At 38.7% G+C, this 17,209-nt stretch overlaps 1 protein-coding gene across 3 annotated transcripts in view; it reads left to right on the forward strand.

Moving 5' to 3' along the window:
- LOC109928495 (cilia- and flagella-associated protein 69) overlaps positions 1 to 17,209 on the forward strand; it is an 85,288-nt gene that overhangs the window by 22,092 nt on the left and 45,987 nt on the right. For 2 of the 3 annotated variants that reach the window (XM_048612653.1, XM_048612662.1), the window contains exons 4-12: positions 2,384 to 2,493; positions 4,528 to 4,604; positions 5,845 to 5,943; positions 6,118 to 6,270; positions 9,541 to 9,718; positions 10,553 to 10,676; positions 10,915 to 10,963; positions 15,389 to 15,510; positions 16,669 to 16,885. In XM_048612653.1, coding sequence (XP_048468610.1) covers positions 2,384 to 2,493; positions 4,528 to 4,604; positions 5,845 to 5,943; positions 6,118 to 6,270; positions 9,541 to 9,718; positions 10,553 to 10,676; positions 10,915 to 10,963; positions 15,389 to 15,510; positions 16,669 to 16,885 — 1,129 coding nt within the window. Of the gene's footprint in view, positions 1 to 2,383; positions 2,494 to 4,329; positions 4,433 to 4,527; positions 4,605 to 5,844; positions 5,944 to 6,117; positions 6,271 to 9,540; positions 9,719 to 10,552; positions 10,677 to 10,914; positions 10,964 to 15,388; positions 15,511 to 16,668; positions 16,886 to 17,209 lie in introns of those variants that run through there. The other variant, XM_048612657.1, reaches the window with a different exon arrangement.

Genomic DNA, 17,209 nt, shown 5'->3' on the forward strand with positions numbered 1-17,209 from the left:
CAGAGATGGAGAGGTCACGGCTACAGAAGAATTTCAAAATAAAGATGAGAATTTTAAAGTCAAATGCATTGGTTAACCAGAGCCAGTGAGCTATGTTGGGTGAACGAGACATGGTGTGAATTGCATTACAGGCAACAGAGGTTTAGATGGCCTCAAGTTTGCAGAGAGTAGAGCATAGAAGGCTGGCAAGGAGTATGTTGAAATAGTGAAGTCTGAAGTTAACAAAGGAAAGGATGAGGATTTCAGTAGAAAATGAGCTGAGGCTGGGTTGTGGTTGAGCAATATTATTTAGCTGGATATGAGTAAGCTTAATGATGGATGGAAATGTGGCCAGAAGCTTACTTTGGGGTCACATTTGATACCACAATTGTGAGCAGAATGATTTAGCCTTAGATCTTTGCCAGAGAGTAGTTTGGAATTGGTGGCTAAAAAACAGTTTGTGCTGGAGATCAAAAACAACACTTTAGGTCTTCAAATGTTTCATTAAAGGATGTTCCTGCCCGTACAAAACTGAGGTTGAACAAATAGTGTGACAATTTAGAAACAGTGGAAGGATCAAGAGAGATGATGGTGAAGACAACCTGTATCTTTTTCTATTCATTCATGCAGCACTTATTGTTCATCCCTAATTGCCTGCTGGAAGGTGATGGTGAGCTGCCTTCTTGAACCACTGCTCTGTACATAGTGTAAGCACAGTCACAATGCTGTTAGGGAGTGAGTTCTAAAATTTTGCCCTTGCAATGGTGAAGGAATGGTGACAAAGTTCTAACTCAGGATGGTATGTGGCTAGGAGAAGAATTTACAGGTAGTGATGTTCCAAAAGATGTTGTCAGCATACATGTGGACGTTGATGTGGTGTTTTCAGATGATGCGATAGAGGGACAATATGTAGATGATAAATAGGAAAGGGTAAATTATAGATCTTTGGGCTATATGAAGAGGTAACATTGCAGTACTGAGAAGAAAAGTCATTGCGTATGCTTTTGTGTTTACGGCTGGGTACGTTTGAATAAAATCTGGTGATGGTAGTCCTACCCAGCTGGACAATGGTGGAGAGGTATTAGGGGAGGATGGTATGGCCTGTCATGTCAAAGGCTACAGGCAGGTCAGGAAGGACAATGAAAGTTGGACAGTTGATCTTGGTCAGTCGTATATAATGTGATATGGCATTTCTGTTTGTATCAGGGCCGAAACTTATTTGCAGAGGATCATTCAGTTCCAGGAAAGATGTGCATAGATTTGAGAGACCACAATGTGTTTAAGAACTTTGGAGAGGAAAAGGAGGTTGGAGATGGAAAGGTAGTTTGCAGGAACAGAGTTTCAATGGGTTTTGTATTAAGGAGAAGGTTGATAATGGCAGGATGGAAGAGGAGGTAGACTGCTAGAGAAGAGAGACCCATTTACAATATTAACTGTTATAGGAGTCATAGGAGAAGTTGGGTGGTCAGTGGTTTCGGGCCCGTAGAATCAAAGGAACAAGATTTGGTCTCAAGGACATAATGACTCAGTGAAGGCATGAGGTGACATGAAGAGAAATGAGAGAATGATCCATGTTCAGGACTAGGGCAGTGGGAACATTCGTGGATATTTGTCCCATGGGTTAGAGATACAGAGGGAAGTGATAATGACAGCAAATTAGATAGTCACAATCTTAGTGACAAAAGAGTCCAGAGCTCCTTAATGTTGATTTAGAAGATAGAGTAGAAAAGATCAGGGGAGTGGTCTAAGGTGATTGTTTGAATTAGTGAAAAATGTCAGGGATTATCTTCACATTCTGTGATGATCCTGGAATAATGAACAGATTTAGTAGACAAGAGCAAGATTCAATCACACTTTATATGATCCAGCTAGATCTGTCAGTGATTGGCTTAGCCGGTTGTCCACCAAAACTTTGTACTGTGAACTTAAGGGGGTGGAATTGAGGACCATTCTCAAGGAATAGCCAGATTAAGTGAGAGTAATGATTATAATATGGTATAGAAATTAGAGTGTCACCTTCAATTAGTTAAGCATATCAATATCCCCAGAACTGTCATATTGAATGGAGGGTCAATGGCTACATAGTTGGGATTTGAAAATATATGTCAATCTTTTGCACAGTTTTGTTCATCCCAGTAAAAGAAGGAGCTATTGAAAGAGCAAGCAACATAGTGAAAAGATAGAATTTTTGTATTATGAGGAGCTTTTATATAAACTGAGTGTACTCATTGGAAAAGAAATGGTTGAAAGGCGATTTGATTGTTTTTAGGATTCTAAATTGTTTCGGTAATGTAGACCATAACGAGTAATTTCATGACAAGTAATGACAAGAAGGGAAACTTGATGGATCCTATGTTCCTAAACTATTATGAAGTTTAGTGCCTTAACTTCCCTTTGTAAAAAGCCGATTAAAGACTTGGTTCAAGTCTTTAAAATTCTTAATCTTTGTGCAGAAAAAGTAAAAGATCAGGATGCCTACATACAGCCAATATGTGAAATCCTCAAACTGTGTGGGTAAGTGGTTGTCTTTCATTGTTTTTGCCATCATTGAAACACTCAAATAGATTTAGTGACTCAGATGTTTATTTTTGGTGATAAAATTATGGCCTGTTGCTCACAGCATCCTGCTTTGCACATCTTGCAAATTTGAGCTTGGATTTCAGTGCACAATGTCCTCATGTCCTATTACCAAATGAAAAGTTCTGAAGGATGTACAGAACTACTGTCAAATTCTAAAGGTATAGTCCAAAGTCTCTGCTCAAAAATTAATCCGTAACTTCTACCTCAACCATCAAACTAATGATTGTACAAACTAAAACATTGCAGATTGCTTCTAGTATGTAAATTTTATGTTAATCTTAGAATTTAACAACAAAAAATGGCCAAAGTTTTAAAACAAGCTATTCAACATTTTCAATTTAGGTGGATTGAATTTTCTTAAATTTGCAAGTATTAAGATAATGTGCAAAGGAATGAATAATTTGGTCCCATTCTGTATGCCAGAGGCTGACTTGCAGATAAATCGAGGAATGGATTCACATGGGACTGAATAGGCCCCAGTTGACCGAAAATGGTAAAAATAAAAGTTGAAACAAAGTTTCAGTTCAGCCACTGAAGCAAAACAACAGGTCAGGTGGGCTTCAAAGAATAAAAGCTCCAATGGGAATTTTGATGTTTTGAAGCTAAAGGGCAGCAGCCAAGAAACAGGCATTTCTAACACTCGTATTAAGGCCTGAAAAGCCAATACATTCAACTGGAGAGCAAGATGAAGGAAAAAATAAATTAAAGCTTATAATGTGCAATAAAGATAACAATGTTAATACTTGTCGAGGAAATTACTTATTGTGAAAACATGAAAGTGAGAATTTTCAACAGAATATTTCCCCATGGTATACATAATATATATGGATAGAGCTATTGAAATAATATAGAAATTTAGAATGGAGCCCATTGACTACGATGGTAATCCTCTGGCTTACTGTTAATCTTTGCCAAATTATAAGTTTTTTCTTTGAATGTGTTGCTCTCCAGAACTTCACTGGTTAACTATCATTGGTTTATCCCCTTCCTAGAATCTTTCTTTCTCACTGGAATATATCTTTGTTTTGAGCCATAACCTATTTTCCTAAATGTCTGCCATTGTTCCTTGATAGACTTTGCTGCTAAACTCCTTTCCCACCAGTCCATTCCACTCAGCTGTGTCTTTGTTCCTTTGAAGTTACCCTTATTTAAGTTTAGTACAGTTGTTTCTGACTAAAATATCTTCCTGTCAGACTGAATGCTAAATTCCACCAGATCCAAAGTAGCCAGATCTCTGGTTGGAGTAGGTAAAACAATTTCAAGTCAGGGAATTCCACGGTGAGTAGTGAATCTCTTGACTCACCAAAGCTTGCCAATCATCCACAAGGCCTAAATCAGGAGTTTGTTGGAATACTGAAAACAAAAAAATGCTGTAAATGACAGTGGGTCAGGCGGCATCCGTAGAGAGGGTGGGCAAGCCAAAATTTTGAGTCTAGATAACTCTTCATCAGAGCGGCTGATGAAGCAGCCCACTTTTTAATCAGCAGTTTAAACATTCACTTCTTTCACCATTGATGCACTGTGGCAGCACTGCTGCCAAAATTTCTTCAACTGCATCTTTCAAACTCAAACTTTATGATCTAGAACTCTAGCAGCAAATTCCCTTCCAGGTCACACCATCCAGATGTGAAACTATACATCGCTGCATTTTTGCTGTCACTGGTTCAAATTCCTGGAATTCATTTCCTTACATCTTTATCCACATGGACTGCAGCAATTCAAAATCGATGGCTCACCACCGTCTTCTCAAGGTCACTTAGGAACGAGCAACAAATTCTGGCCTTGCCAGTATGCTCAACTTTCAAGAATGCATAAAAAATAAACAAAGGAATGGATGTATATAAATGCATAACCTTACTGAAGGCTTTATAAGGTAAAAACTATTTAATAAAATATTAGAGATGTTTATGCAATCTGATTTTTATATTTAAAGATAATATGACCTGGCATTACTTCTGTTTTCATTAGCTTACCGTTTCTAAAGAAGAAGTCATCTGACGAGTCTAACTTTGCCCAAGTTGTCTCTGAGTCTATTTCACAAATGGGTATGTCAGCATCATTTTTTATGGTTTAAAATTTGCTAAACATTTTGTTGGTCTTACTGCAGAAAAATCCGCATTATTGTACTAATAAAAAGCCAACACTTGTTTTACGTACAGCACCATGTGTTACCGATCTGAATAAATAACTGAATGCCAACTCCAGCAAAAAAAATCAGTTTTATGTTGATTTCCCTACTTACTATCATTCTGTTATCAGGCAACCTTCCCAAACAAAGCAACAGCCAGTTAATATTGTCACTCTGTAATTCAAAGAAAAGTGCATATGAGTTACATCTGAAAATTGATTAGTTTGATTCTCCCCCATCCCTCCATTTGGCTAATTTCCTTGCTTTCCTTGACAAGTAATGTTAGAAATATGATCATAGACAAATTGAACTTTTTACCTTGGGCTTTAACGTGCAATTCATGGGACAGATTTTCATTTTTACTCAGTGGGGTGTACAGAATGGAAAGTCTGACAGAAAGATATGGATGTCCCTTATAAAATGTGCTGGAATTTCAATCTATTTAGTTCAGGGAAGAAAGTTAGACAAGTTCTGTTGTTAATTAAATATAGTACAGAAATAGGCCATTCATCCCAACAGGTCCATGCTGCTTTTATGCTCAAACATATCTCTGCTAGCTTCCTTCATCACACCCCATTCACAATTCTTCATGTGGTCATGTAGCAGTAAGTTTAACATTCTACCATACTTGTGTGACATTCTGCACTAAAGTAGTATTTATGTGTTCTCCCAATAGATGTTTAACACCCAAATAGTTAGGGAATAAACCTACACAAGAATGTTTAAGAAATTATGTTTAGGATTGAAGGGAATGAAACTTTTGATAACAAACTCCATTTTGGTGGAGACAGATTGCAGGTTTAGGCTAATGCCTATAATGCCAATGAGATAACAAGTTGTAGAGCTGGATGAACACAGCAGGCCAAGCAGCACCAGAGGAGCAGGAAGGCCGACGCTTCGGGCCTAGAATATTGACTTTATTTGCTGTGGTGGATAAACAAGTTTAGTAACATTAACATTTTTGGGCTACTAGCCTATCTATCCACAGTATTCTCTTAGTGCATTTTCAATAACCTAAAAGGTGCCTATCGATTGTAAGTTGCCCTGTTGTGGAAAAATATGGAAACTAAGCACAATCATTTGAGATCAAAGTTGAACTTAGAAGTAAGGAAAATAACAGCTTTGCAATATTGTAATTCTCACTAACTTGCTGACAGGTTACTTGCTGAGGGTACCCAGTGCGGAGGTCCGATTACAAATCTGTGACTCCATCATGAGACTGTATTCCAAAGAATCACCTAAACAGGAAATTGAAGGTATTTGATACAATTACAGACTGCCTTTGCTTTATTTAACTTTTTCCAAAAGTTTGTTTACAGTGTCAAATTTTACTTGATTTTACCATAACCTTAACTGAATGCAAAGAAATTATTTTCAAAAAGATTTGTTTTACGATTCAGACATATTATTAGTTAACACAATTTTTTCAGAATATTATCCAACAAGTAAAAGCTACAATATGCAAATGATTGAAGAGAGCGCTGTGGTAGAAACCCTGGTCATGGGGCTTACCCTTGTTGGAAATCAACCAAAAGTCAAGTTACGGATAATCCAGACCCTGCAGTGTCTTTCACGTTCATCTGGTAAGTACTTACTGAACTGTTTGAAGTATATATCAGCTTCTGATTTCTGTTATTTCTTTTTAATGAAGATGCTTACTATGTTATCCACTATGCAAAATATCTACAGTATTTAACACAAAATATATTTTGAAATGTATTGGGCAATATTTGTAGCAATTTTAATTTGCAATACTATTAATCATAGATATTGCATTGATCTATTTATGTAAGAATGTCATTTGCATAACTGGGATAAATGAAAGCAGATATTGGGGCTCTGATATTGTACAGAAATTGTTGTTCTCCCCATTTCCTATGCACCATAGGCTACTGTAAATCTTCCAATCCTGTTGGGAAAATCTGGATCAACATGGTGCAAGCGTTATCTGTGCCATAGGGTTGGAGAAAAGTCAGCATTCCTTTCCTCCACCTCTTTTGTATTGCTGCCTCTAAAGTTTATATGTCACCTTCTGCAAGAAAGAGAAAAATATTCTGGGTAAATATGGTGCAATGTGTTTGGCTGATGTGTCTGTCGTAATTGAATAGTGAACAGACGCAGAAATGTGAATGTGAGGTTTTCACCAATGTTGGCAAATCTCTGTGCAGTTGAGGTGAAGCTATGAAAGCTAGACCACTTGTGGACGTCATTGTATATTTCTGGATGCTGCATCTGGGTCCTTGTGGCTCGACCTCTATAACAGTTACCTCCACCCAACATATTCTTAGTGTCTATCTGGAAGGTTTCCTGGCCTTCTGTCTGCCTCCTGCTCTAAGGCCCCCATCCTGTTTTGAAGAACTTGGAGCATACTCACGCATCTCTTGTGCCACTTCCACTCATCTTTCTGCACAATCATCTCTAACTGTTCCAAAATCTGCTACATCCAGAGAGTTCCTTGTTTTTAGAGTTCTGGATAGCTTTAAGGTCTGTTAACCTAATATGAGTTTCAGGACTGTTTGAGGCATGCATCCATTCAGCAATGTTTTTAGTACTGAAATAGATAACTAACACTTTCTGAGGCATTGTATACTGAAAACATGCAGTAGTCAGATGCATCTCATTTTGTGCGAATATAAGTGTGAACAAGTGCCAAGATACACATGTTGAAACTTGACTTTTATTTGATACTGCTGAACAAGAGTCCCTGGTGTGGATATAACAACTGAAGTAAGTTCACACTGACAGATTTCACTCATTTTTACAGAATGATAAACAACCAAAGGCAGAAAACAGGTCAGAGCTCTAAGTTGGCATTCAAGAAAAGAAATGAAGAAATGGCTAATGATCACCATTCTTTCAGGATTTTCATTTATTGATTGAGCTCATTGTGGAGATTAAATTAAGTGTGAATATATTAACCATGCCAATAAAAATAATTAAATGATGGGACAGAAGCAGAATTGTACTGCATGTTATTCCTACCAGATCAAAAAGCTAAAAGTAATCAAGATAGAATTTCCCAGTGTCTGAAAACATGGGCAATGCTGAAATAGTTGTGAAAACATGGCAAGAATGAAGAAGTTAGGTTCTTAAGAGAAACACAAGACCAATCTCACTCAAGAGTAGTGAGCGGCTTATTCACATCATTATCACATAATATCGCTTCATTTACAGGTTGCTATTTTCTCAAGTACCAGAGAAAAACCAGATGGCATCAATTTCCAACTTTAAAGTCAAACTGCTGTAGTTCATTTGTGTCTTTTCCAGGCCTCCACCTTGTCCAGTATTTCCCAACATCTCAGGTCACGTTCCATGGCAAACACTATTTCCACCTTCCATCCACGGAAGTTGACACTGGCTAAGCACCAGCCTTAACACATCATTGTGTCATATCTCCAACTAACTTATAATACAGTTCAGCACTTCAATATTACACTTTAGAGCTCAGTGATACCTGATATTGTAGTGCTACTACCAAGCTGCTTTGCACACAGGGACAGGCATCCATCTCATGCATCAGAATAAGGTGTATCATAGAATCATAGAATCCCTACAGTGTGGAAACAGGCCCTTCGGCCCAACAAGTCCACACCAAACCTCAGAGCATCCCACCCAGACCCATCCCCCTGTAACCCACCTAACCTACACCTCCCTGAACACTACGGGCGATTTAGCATGGCCAATCCACCTAGCCTGCACATCTTTGGACTGTGGGAAGAAACCGGAGTACCCGGAGGAACCCCACACAGACACAGGGAGAATGTGCAAATTCCACACAGACAGTTGCCTGAGGGTGGAATCGAACCCAGGTCCCTTGTGCTGTGAGGCTGCAGTGCTAACCACTGAGCCACCGTGCCACCCCATTTTCAGGCACTTCGCTTGCTGCCATAACTCTCCTTCACTCTGTGCATACTTGGATACTTTTAGCTCAGACAGAAAACCAGACATCCTTTTATATTTGACAACAGTCAAGAAGGGGGACATGTTGTTGTATAGCACTGTTCATGTCATTTTCATATCTGTAGCATGTACTCACAGCTTGCATGGAAAACACAGTTTGTTTGCTTCAACCAAATGGCCATGTTTGAAAGTTTAATCAAAGGAATTGTGGTCGGTCATATGGGCAGTTCCATCTTCAATCAGGAAAGGTTGTTAGGTGTCCTACATGGGTGAATAGAAAGAATACAGGTCAGGAAGGGTTAGTGGTTTGGGGGATGGGCTGCATGACAGCCCCTGAGGGAAGACACTGGACACAATATTAAGCGTGATAGACCACAAGTACTGGTGGAAGATAGTTGCAATGGCAGAGTGTGAGATAACAGAGAGAACGTGGTGACATTTACCCTTCTGGAGCGCAGTAGGCAATTAACCCCTTCTTGTGGCATCGCTGCACATTCCTCCGTACCATGGACACTGTTACTGGCCTGGCTGCTTAATTCACAACAAGTTGGCAATGTTTAAAATGATACGCAACTGGGGTTTAAATATGCAGCCTGCAGCTTGAAAATCAGAACATCCAAACACCAGCGAGCTCTTCTGCTGCTATTGAGTGTAAGATTGTGTGTGAGCAGCACTGGGGAGGCATGGCACATATTCAATGTGTTGAGCAATATAAAACTGCATGAGAAAAGTTTAGCAGGGCTCAGGAAGGTAAACACTCTATGAAGGTTCCCAAAATTGACACTTAGCCAAATTTTGGGAAGATTCAGCCCCAAGTAATTTTTTGCATTGAGTGCATGTGAAGTTGCATACCTTATCTATGATTAAAGATCTTGTCAAGGCTAGTTGCCAATCTTAACTATAACGTCACTGATGTATTTACTGTAGCATTTGACTTGTCTGTCTGATTCCAGCTATGAACTGTAACTTGATGTTGAATGCACTGGCAGCAAATAAAATCTGCCGCATCCTGAATGATCCAGATCCATCTGGCCAACTTTTGTTTTGTTTGTCTGACGTCCTATGGAACTTACTCGAACAGGCCTCTAAACAGGAACTTGTTAAACAGCTGAGTGATTTTGAATGTATCTAGTGAGTATTTTCAAGTAATTACACAAACCAAAGCAGTTATTCAAGTACTATTTCCTGATGTTAGCTGAAGTATAATTTTATTTGATTTTGATGTGTTTGTTTAAATTTCAAAGTACTCTATTATGAAAATCTCCAAGAGTTATGTCAAAGCAGATCATAGGATAAACATTAGAAGGAATTAACAAAATACTAACATATTTGGATCTTTGGTACCTTACATGTTCATGCGCTCACTTCTGTAACAGGAAACACTACAGTCCTACTAAATGCCTGACAAAATTAATTTGTTAGTTACTGGAAGCACAAAAAATCTTGAAGAGATTTGGAATGTTTGGCAAACTGTGTTCTCACAATCTGATGGTCACTTAAACTGCTATGGTTTAACAAGACTACCTCCCTTCATTTCCGAAGAAGAGTCATACTTGACTTGAAATTTTAACAGTTTGTCTCTCCACAGATTCTGCTAGATCTGCTGAATTTTTTCTAGCACTTTCTTTTTCTATTTCAGATTTCCAGCATCTTTTGTATTTTGCTTTTATTTTATACTTTAACAAGTGATGGTTTACTGTGGGTTTACGCTGGTTGAAGAAATAAACAGAACTCCCATTGCTTGATACTGTCTGGTGAGAGTTACACAGGCTGTTTGCTAACATTTTAACAGTGCAAATAAGATGTTCTGTTTCCTGATGGAAAGAATGGACAGCTGGTGCCTCTATATGCAGTATATAACCAGGTCTATCACTGGGGATTTATTTTGCTGCATGTTATAAAAGATCATCTTGTTTTGTATACAATATATTAAAATAATATTAATTTTGTTCTTTTCATCTTTAGTGCTATGAAAGAAGCCTTTTTGAACCAAATGGTAAATGGTCATAGTAATTCCGACCGCCAGCTGCGAAATGATTTGCTAGTAATAACTACAAATCTAGCGGAGCATCCTATGATTCCATTGATTGTAAGTTGTATTCTGAAATTCAAACACTGACATTTGAAACTCATGTACATACTCTTTTGTACTAATGAACAGACAATTTAAATATTTCTTAACTTACTTGAAGTACATTCTGTGATATATTCAGTGATACAATTGTTATTTAGGTGTATTATTTTGTTAATAATATCAAACTTTTGGAATAAAATGATTTGGGAAATGGTTTGCTTGGAAGCTTTCTAAAAGTTTCTTTGTCCCATAGGAAACAGGCTTTACTAAGCTACTGATAATGTTTGCTGTATTTCCTGAAGGTAAGAATTTTCTATTAGTGGAAATCCAGTTTCACCTGGCTGATGCTTTATCCTCTATTGTTTTTATGTCCATAGTTTAATAACATCGTGTGGAAAATAGTAAGTCAACTAGATTTACATTAGAAATTTGGGAAATATTTGAATATTTCAATTGTTGATTTGTCATTTTGAAATTTGGTACTTGCTCCAGTATTTGTTGCCTCCATTAACAAACAAACCCGCAACCCAATTGTCACGAAAAGAATGGAAAATTCAGGTATATTTATTTTTCCATGTATTTCCTTAATGTATTTAAACATCTTCTATTGGGCTGGATTTTTATTTTTGTGGAGACTGTGTGGAGGGGTGAATTTGGAAGTTAGGACCAAAATCTGGGATCACAACCCCATTCCCAGACCTTCCAATTTTCACCAGAACCTTTAAAGGGTACACAAACCTGCAATCTGGCTGACTCCATATTTAGAATAGGTCCCTGAGCATCTGCAGCTTTCATGGAGTTGGGCTGCTTTTCAAAGAATTCCTTGCACTTCAAATGTATTGTGAAGCTCAGTCAGGATGAGGGAACCTTTTGAAAGTTAAGTTCAAAAGATTTTACCTATAATCACCATATCAAGGTTTGCATCACCCTGCGCTCACCTCCTATGGTCCTTCATATCCTCAATGTCAAGCTATGGCATTTCCACTTCCATTTACCTACTATACATTATAGTGTATACCAGAGTTGTACCTTGGTGCTGCTTAACTTTTCTCCCAGTTATAATGAAAAACGTGACACCCATTAGCCAACTGTGTCTCATTATGCATTCTTGTCTGAAAGCCCAGGCACCTCTTAAATTGTTAAAACAACTAGATGTCAGGTAAAGCATTCCTTGAGTGATTGCTCTGTGCCTCTGATCTCTTCTGGAAACTGCACAATGTTTATTTACACAAATAAAGAGATTTCATGTGCTTGCAACGTCTGCTATTGTTACTTTAAAAGTTTTGGATAGTTAACTCTTTTATTGGCCTGTTGCAAAATGATAGTTTTAAGGAAGTGGAAACTTAACAGTTAATGATTGCGTTTAAAGCTCATTTTTATTCGCTCTATTGTCAGTATAGGTTTTATTGGTTCTATATCATGTATAGTGATTAAATGGGCATGGAATGCCGTAGCTTGGCATGAGGAGCCATGGTGGGTGGGTGGAGGGATATAGCATGGCATGCAGAGGGGCCATGGGAAAAAGGTGGAGGGGATGTGAGGTGACATTGATGTGGCATGGAGAGTTTGTGGGTGTGAAGGAAGTGATTGATGAGTGCTACAGGGCCTTAGTCTTTCAAGAGTCTAATGATGACCATGAAACTGTTGCCAATTGTTGGAAAAACCCATGTGGTTCACTAATGTCCTTTAGGGAAGGAAACTGACATCCTTACCTGGTCTGACCTATGTGTGATTCCAGACCCACAGCAATGTGCTTGACTCATAAATGCCCTCTGGGCAATTAGGGATAGACAATAAATGCTTGCCTAGCCAGCAATGCCTTCATCCCGTGAATGTATGAAGGATTATGTCTAGGACAATATCCTAAAGCACCGAGGCAGCCCTATTAAGCCCTTGTACCTGTCCCTGAACTCTTTCCCAGGTTGTCTGGCCTGACTATAGCTTACACCCGCCCTCAGTGATGAAAATCCCATCTTTGAGGGCGCTTTCTCCTGAGGTAGCTGGACCAAGCTGTGCACTTGTTCAACTCACACTGATTCAAAGATGAAAATCCAGCCCAGTGTCTCTAAATATTTCTTGTTTAATATATGTGAAAATACAAAACTACTACTTTCCTTTATTAGGATTCCTTGTTAGAGGCTGTTTCCAGGACGGCCTCAATTTCAGAAGTATTTGTGGGATATAAAAACAATAACAGGAGTAGGCCATCCTTTTGAGCCTGTTCCTCCATTCACTAAGATCACGGTTAATCTAGTTGTAGTCTCAGCTTCACTTTTTTGTCTGCACCTCATAACCCTTGACACCTTTTGACTATCAAAAATTCAGCTCAGCCTGGAATAAACTTAAAAATTTCAGCCTCCATTACCTTATGGGGAAAACAATTCCACATTCTAATGACCCTTTTGAAAAAAAATCTCATCATCTCTTTCTTAAATGAAAGACTCTTATTCTTTAGTTTCTCCCATGAGAAGAACCATCCTTCTGCTATCCAATCCCTTCAAAATCTTATATGTTTCAATAGGGCACTTCTCATTTTAATAAACAAAGTGGTTATAGGCCTAATCTGTCAAACCTTTCTTCGTAAGATCGGAAGTTGATTCCATGAATGAATTAAGTGACCCGTCTCTGAACTGCTTCCAATGCAATTGTGTATATTTTCAAATAAGGAGACCAAACTGTCCACATTAATCCAGATGTGGTCTCAACAACACCTATCTACTGCAGTAAAACCTAACTACTTTAATATTATGATATACATTATAATACCCTTGCAAGTAATGACAACACTCTATTTGCCTTCCCAATCACTTGCTATTTGCTATACCTGCATACAATCCTTCTGTGATTCATGTACCAAGATCTCTATATCATTCTGAATCACGAAGTTGTGCAATATCTCTCCATTTAAATAGTATATTGATTCCCGATTCCTGCCAAAGTGGACAAGTTCACATTTACTCACTACAATGTTTTTGCCCACTCACATGACCTGACAATATCCCCTTGTAGACTTCCTACCTCCTCTTAACAAATTAAATTCCTACTTAACTCTGTATTCTGGCAAGGTTGATGTTTCCTGCTTGAACAGGTTATTAAATTAAATATGAAAGAACAGGAGGGCATCAAGGTTTATTTTATATCAAGTGTATTATTTTGGTTCAATTGCCACTATCTCCATTACTCATAGTATCAAAAAGGCAGGTGCCAGAAACCTCTTCAGATCTCAAGGAAGATGAGTTAGAAATTTATATGACACGAAGAAGAAAAAGATATGGGGCAAGTAGCCACCCAAAACAAAAAACAATACACTAAAAATGCTTGACAGGCCAGGCTGTGTCTGTAGAGAGTGTAGTAGAGTTAATGGACTGGATTTTATCTAAATAGACCCTCACACAGTTAGATAGCCACTAATTGATCAAAAATTTAATTGTCAGTGAAGCAGCTTTGCCATAGTTCTCAAAGGAGAGACTTCCAATTCAAGCGGCCAGAACAGGTTTTACAATCACTCAGCTGTAAATGATGTCTGTAGCTTTAGGAACTGAAGATTGGAAAGGAGACTTGTTGGAATCTCCCTACCATGCCCACAACCGTCCCCACACTTCAGCCGCCCCCAAAGGTCTTGGATACATAACTGACTGTTCTTCTGTGAGACCGAAGGGATTGAAATGAGGTTTTCCCAGAGTGGGAAGAAGAATCCAGTCTTTTCAACCAAAGCAGGCGTGATAAAATGCTAGGGATTTGAATAGCAGGAGAGAGGTTACTCGATAAAAGCTGAAAGAACTGCGGATGCTGTAAATCAAGATCAAAAACAGAAGTTGCTCGAAAAGCTCAGCAAGTCTGGCAGCATCTGTGAAAAAAAAAATCAGAATTCTGGGGAGCTCCAGTTTTGAGGAAGGGTCACCGGAACCGAAACATTAACTCTGATTTTTCTTCACAGATGCTGCCAGACTTGCTGAGCTTTTCTAGCAACCTCTGTTTTTGTTGTCAGTGGTTACTCAAACCTGCTCTAAGAGGCTCAAGGACCTCCAGAGAGATGAGTAATTTAATTCTTTTACAGGTTGAAGCCCTCACATTCACCATCGCCTTTGTACCATCAGACACCCAGGCTTCAAACACCCACCATGCTCCTGACCATGCATTGCATTTCTCACACCCAACTCTCTGCCCTTGTCACATGATGAATAAAACAATGATGATGGTAACAGTGATATATTTCAAGGTGGGTTGTGACTTGGAATGGAATTTGCATTTGGTAGTGTTCCCATCTCCTACGTCCTATGTCCTTTGAGGTGGTAAAAGTTGTAGGTTTGGGATACACTCTCAAAGAAGCCTTGGTGAGTTGCTGAAGTGGAGGGCGTGCGAATCAAGCAGCTGCTATGACCTTGATAGTGCAATAGCTCATTGAGGTAATGGAGAGAATGCGTATGTCATTCTGACTTGTGCCTTGTAGGTGATGATAAAGTTTTGGGGAATCAGGAGGTGAGTCACTTGCTGCGGAATATGCATACTCTTAACCATTCTTGTGAAAGGCATTCCTCCCCTAAGTTACACCAACTAAAAACTGATCCTGTACCAGCTATGTGGTACCTTGCTTTGTGTAATTAGTTGCTGAGGCCTGCACAATAATCTGTTAAATGCAAAGTTATTTGGGTCACTGAGGATTGGTAATGTGTTATATTCATGCAAATTTCTCACATTTGTTTTGTTTCCTTTCCTTTCTTGTTTAGTGAAGAGCCATAACCCATTGGTTCAGGGCCTTAAAATTTCCAGCAATCATGAAGACTTTGAAATGAAAAAAATATTCTTCAACTTGCTTGTTGCTTTGACAAATGATCTTGCTTCTGTACAGGTAAAAACTTTATATGTATAAGTGACAAGTAAATGTACTGAAAACATAAGTTGTTGATGACTCTGGAGTAAATGCTATTTACAAAGCTCATAAATAGCAGCAACTATAAAATTAAATTCTTTGATAATTTTGGTTTTCAACTCATAACAAAGATGTTTTACTTTCTTTATGCATGGGATTTGGACATCACTGATAAGGCCAACATTTATGGTCTATCCCTAACTGGGCTTGAGAAAGTGCTGATGAGCTGCCTGCTTGAACCATTGCAGACCATGTGCATAGGCAGTCCCACAGCACTATTAGGAGAGGTGTGACCCAGGGATGGGGAAGGAATGACATTATATTCCCAAGTCAGGGACACGTGTGACTTGTAGGGAAACTTACAGGTGGTAGTATGAGCCTACTGCACTTGTACCAGATGGTAGAGTTTGTGGATTTAGAAAGTGTTGTTGAAGGAGACTTGGTGAGTTGCTACAAGTGATAGTGAGTGCAAGTGATATTTGAAAATTAAAAATGTTGTCAGTGGTGTGCTAGTGATAGAGGTAAATGAATGTTTAAGGTTGTCAGTTTAGTCAAGGAAGGTGTGTCTTCAGGGTTTTTCGAACAGGACATATCCAGGCAAGTTGGAAGTATACCATCACCATTCCGTTTGCGCCTTATAAACAACAGACAGGTTTTTGGAAATCAGGCGGTGAGTTATTTACTCTAAAATACCTAACCTCTGATTATTGTCACACAGTGCAATGGACAGCAACCTCAATATAAAGACTTGACTTCATCCATGCAGAGGCTGGTCAGTGGCTTTTCCTACCAGTCAGACAGATGAATTTGCAACCGGTAGATTAGTGAGAATGAGATCAAATCAGGCTGATTCTTTCACCACTGTCATAAGTCCAGGTTGAGAGATAGGTCCTCCAGGTCTCGATCAGATTGACCGAGCCGGTCTTGATGATAGACATTAACGTTCCACATCAAGAGTACATATGTGCACTGGCAACCCTTGGTGCCTTTTCCAAGTGGTATTCAATGTAGAAAAACATTAATCATCAGTTGAGGGAGAGCTTCAGCAGGTAGGAGGTTCGTTTATCACTGTTTGATCTGATTTATAGTGAGAGTGATCTAAATTTAGAATTTGTCTTTCTACATTTTGCTCCATAGCTGCTTAGTGAAGGAGGAGCCTTACTGGCCCTGTTTCATTACGTTCAACCAAATGAGAATCCTGGAATTCGGGATTGGTCTCCTGCCCAGTATGAAGAGCTTCAGCTTCATGCCTTGGCTACTTTGATCTCAGTGGCTCCAGTCATGGTGGATGATTACATGAAATGCCAAGGAAATACCCGTCTTCTGCTTCTGTTGGATTGGTGCGTAAGTCAAGGTAAGTACTTTTAAGTCTCACTAAATTTAAAATTTTCTGCATGAAATGGGAAAATATTAATATGGAAGCTTTGATGATCAGTATGCTTCAATGATAAGGGACCATAGATATGTTGAACTATGATTTAACTCATTTGACATGGACAGATTTTGAGTGTGAATGCAGTATAAAATTATGCCTATTCCATTTGTAGAGCATGTTTCTGATGGGATATAGCATGAACATTAAAAACCTTGTGCAGTTTACATTTTTCCCTTTCCACAAACTTGAACCTCAGATCAACTTAGTTATTCAGATTAACAGATATATGCATTAGTCACACAA

This window comes from Rhincodon typus, chromosome 2, assembly GCF_021869965.1.
Source record: "Rhincodon typus isolate 14 chromosome 2, sRhiTyp1.1, whole genome shotgun sequence".
Lineage (NCBI taxonomy): Eukaryota > Metazoa > Chordata > Chondrichthyes > Orectolobiformes > Rhincodontidae > Rhincodon > Rhincodon typus.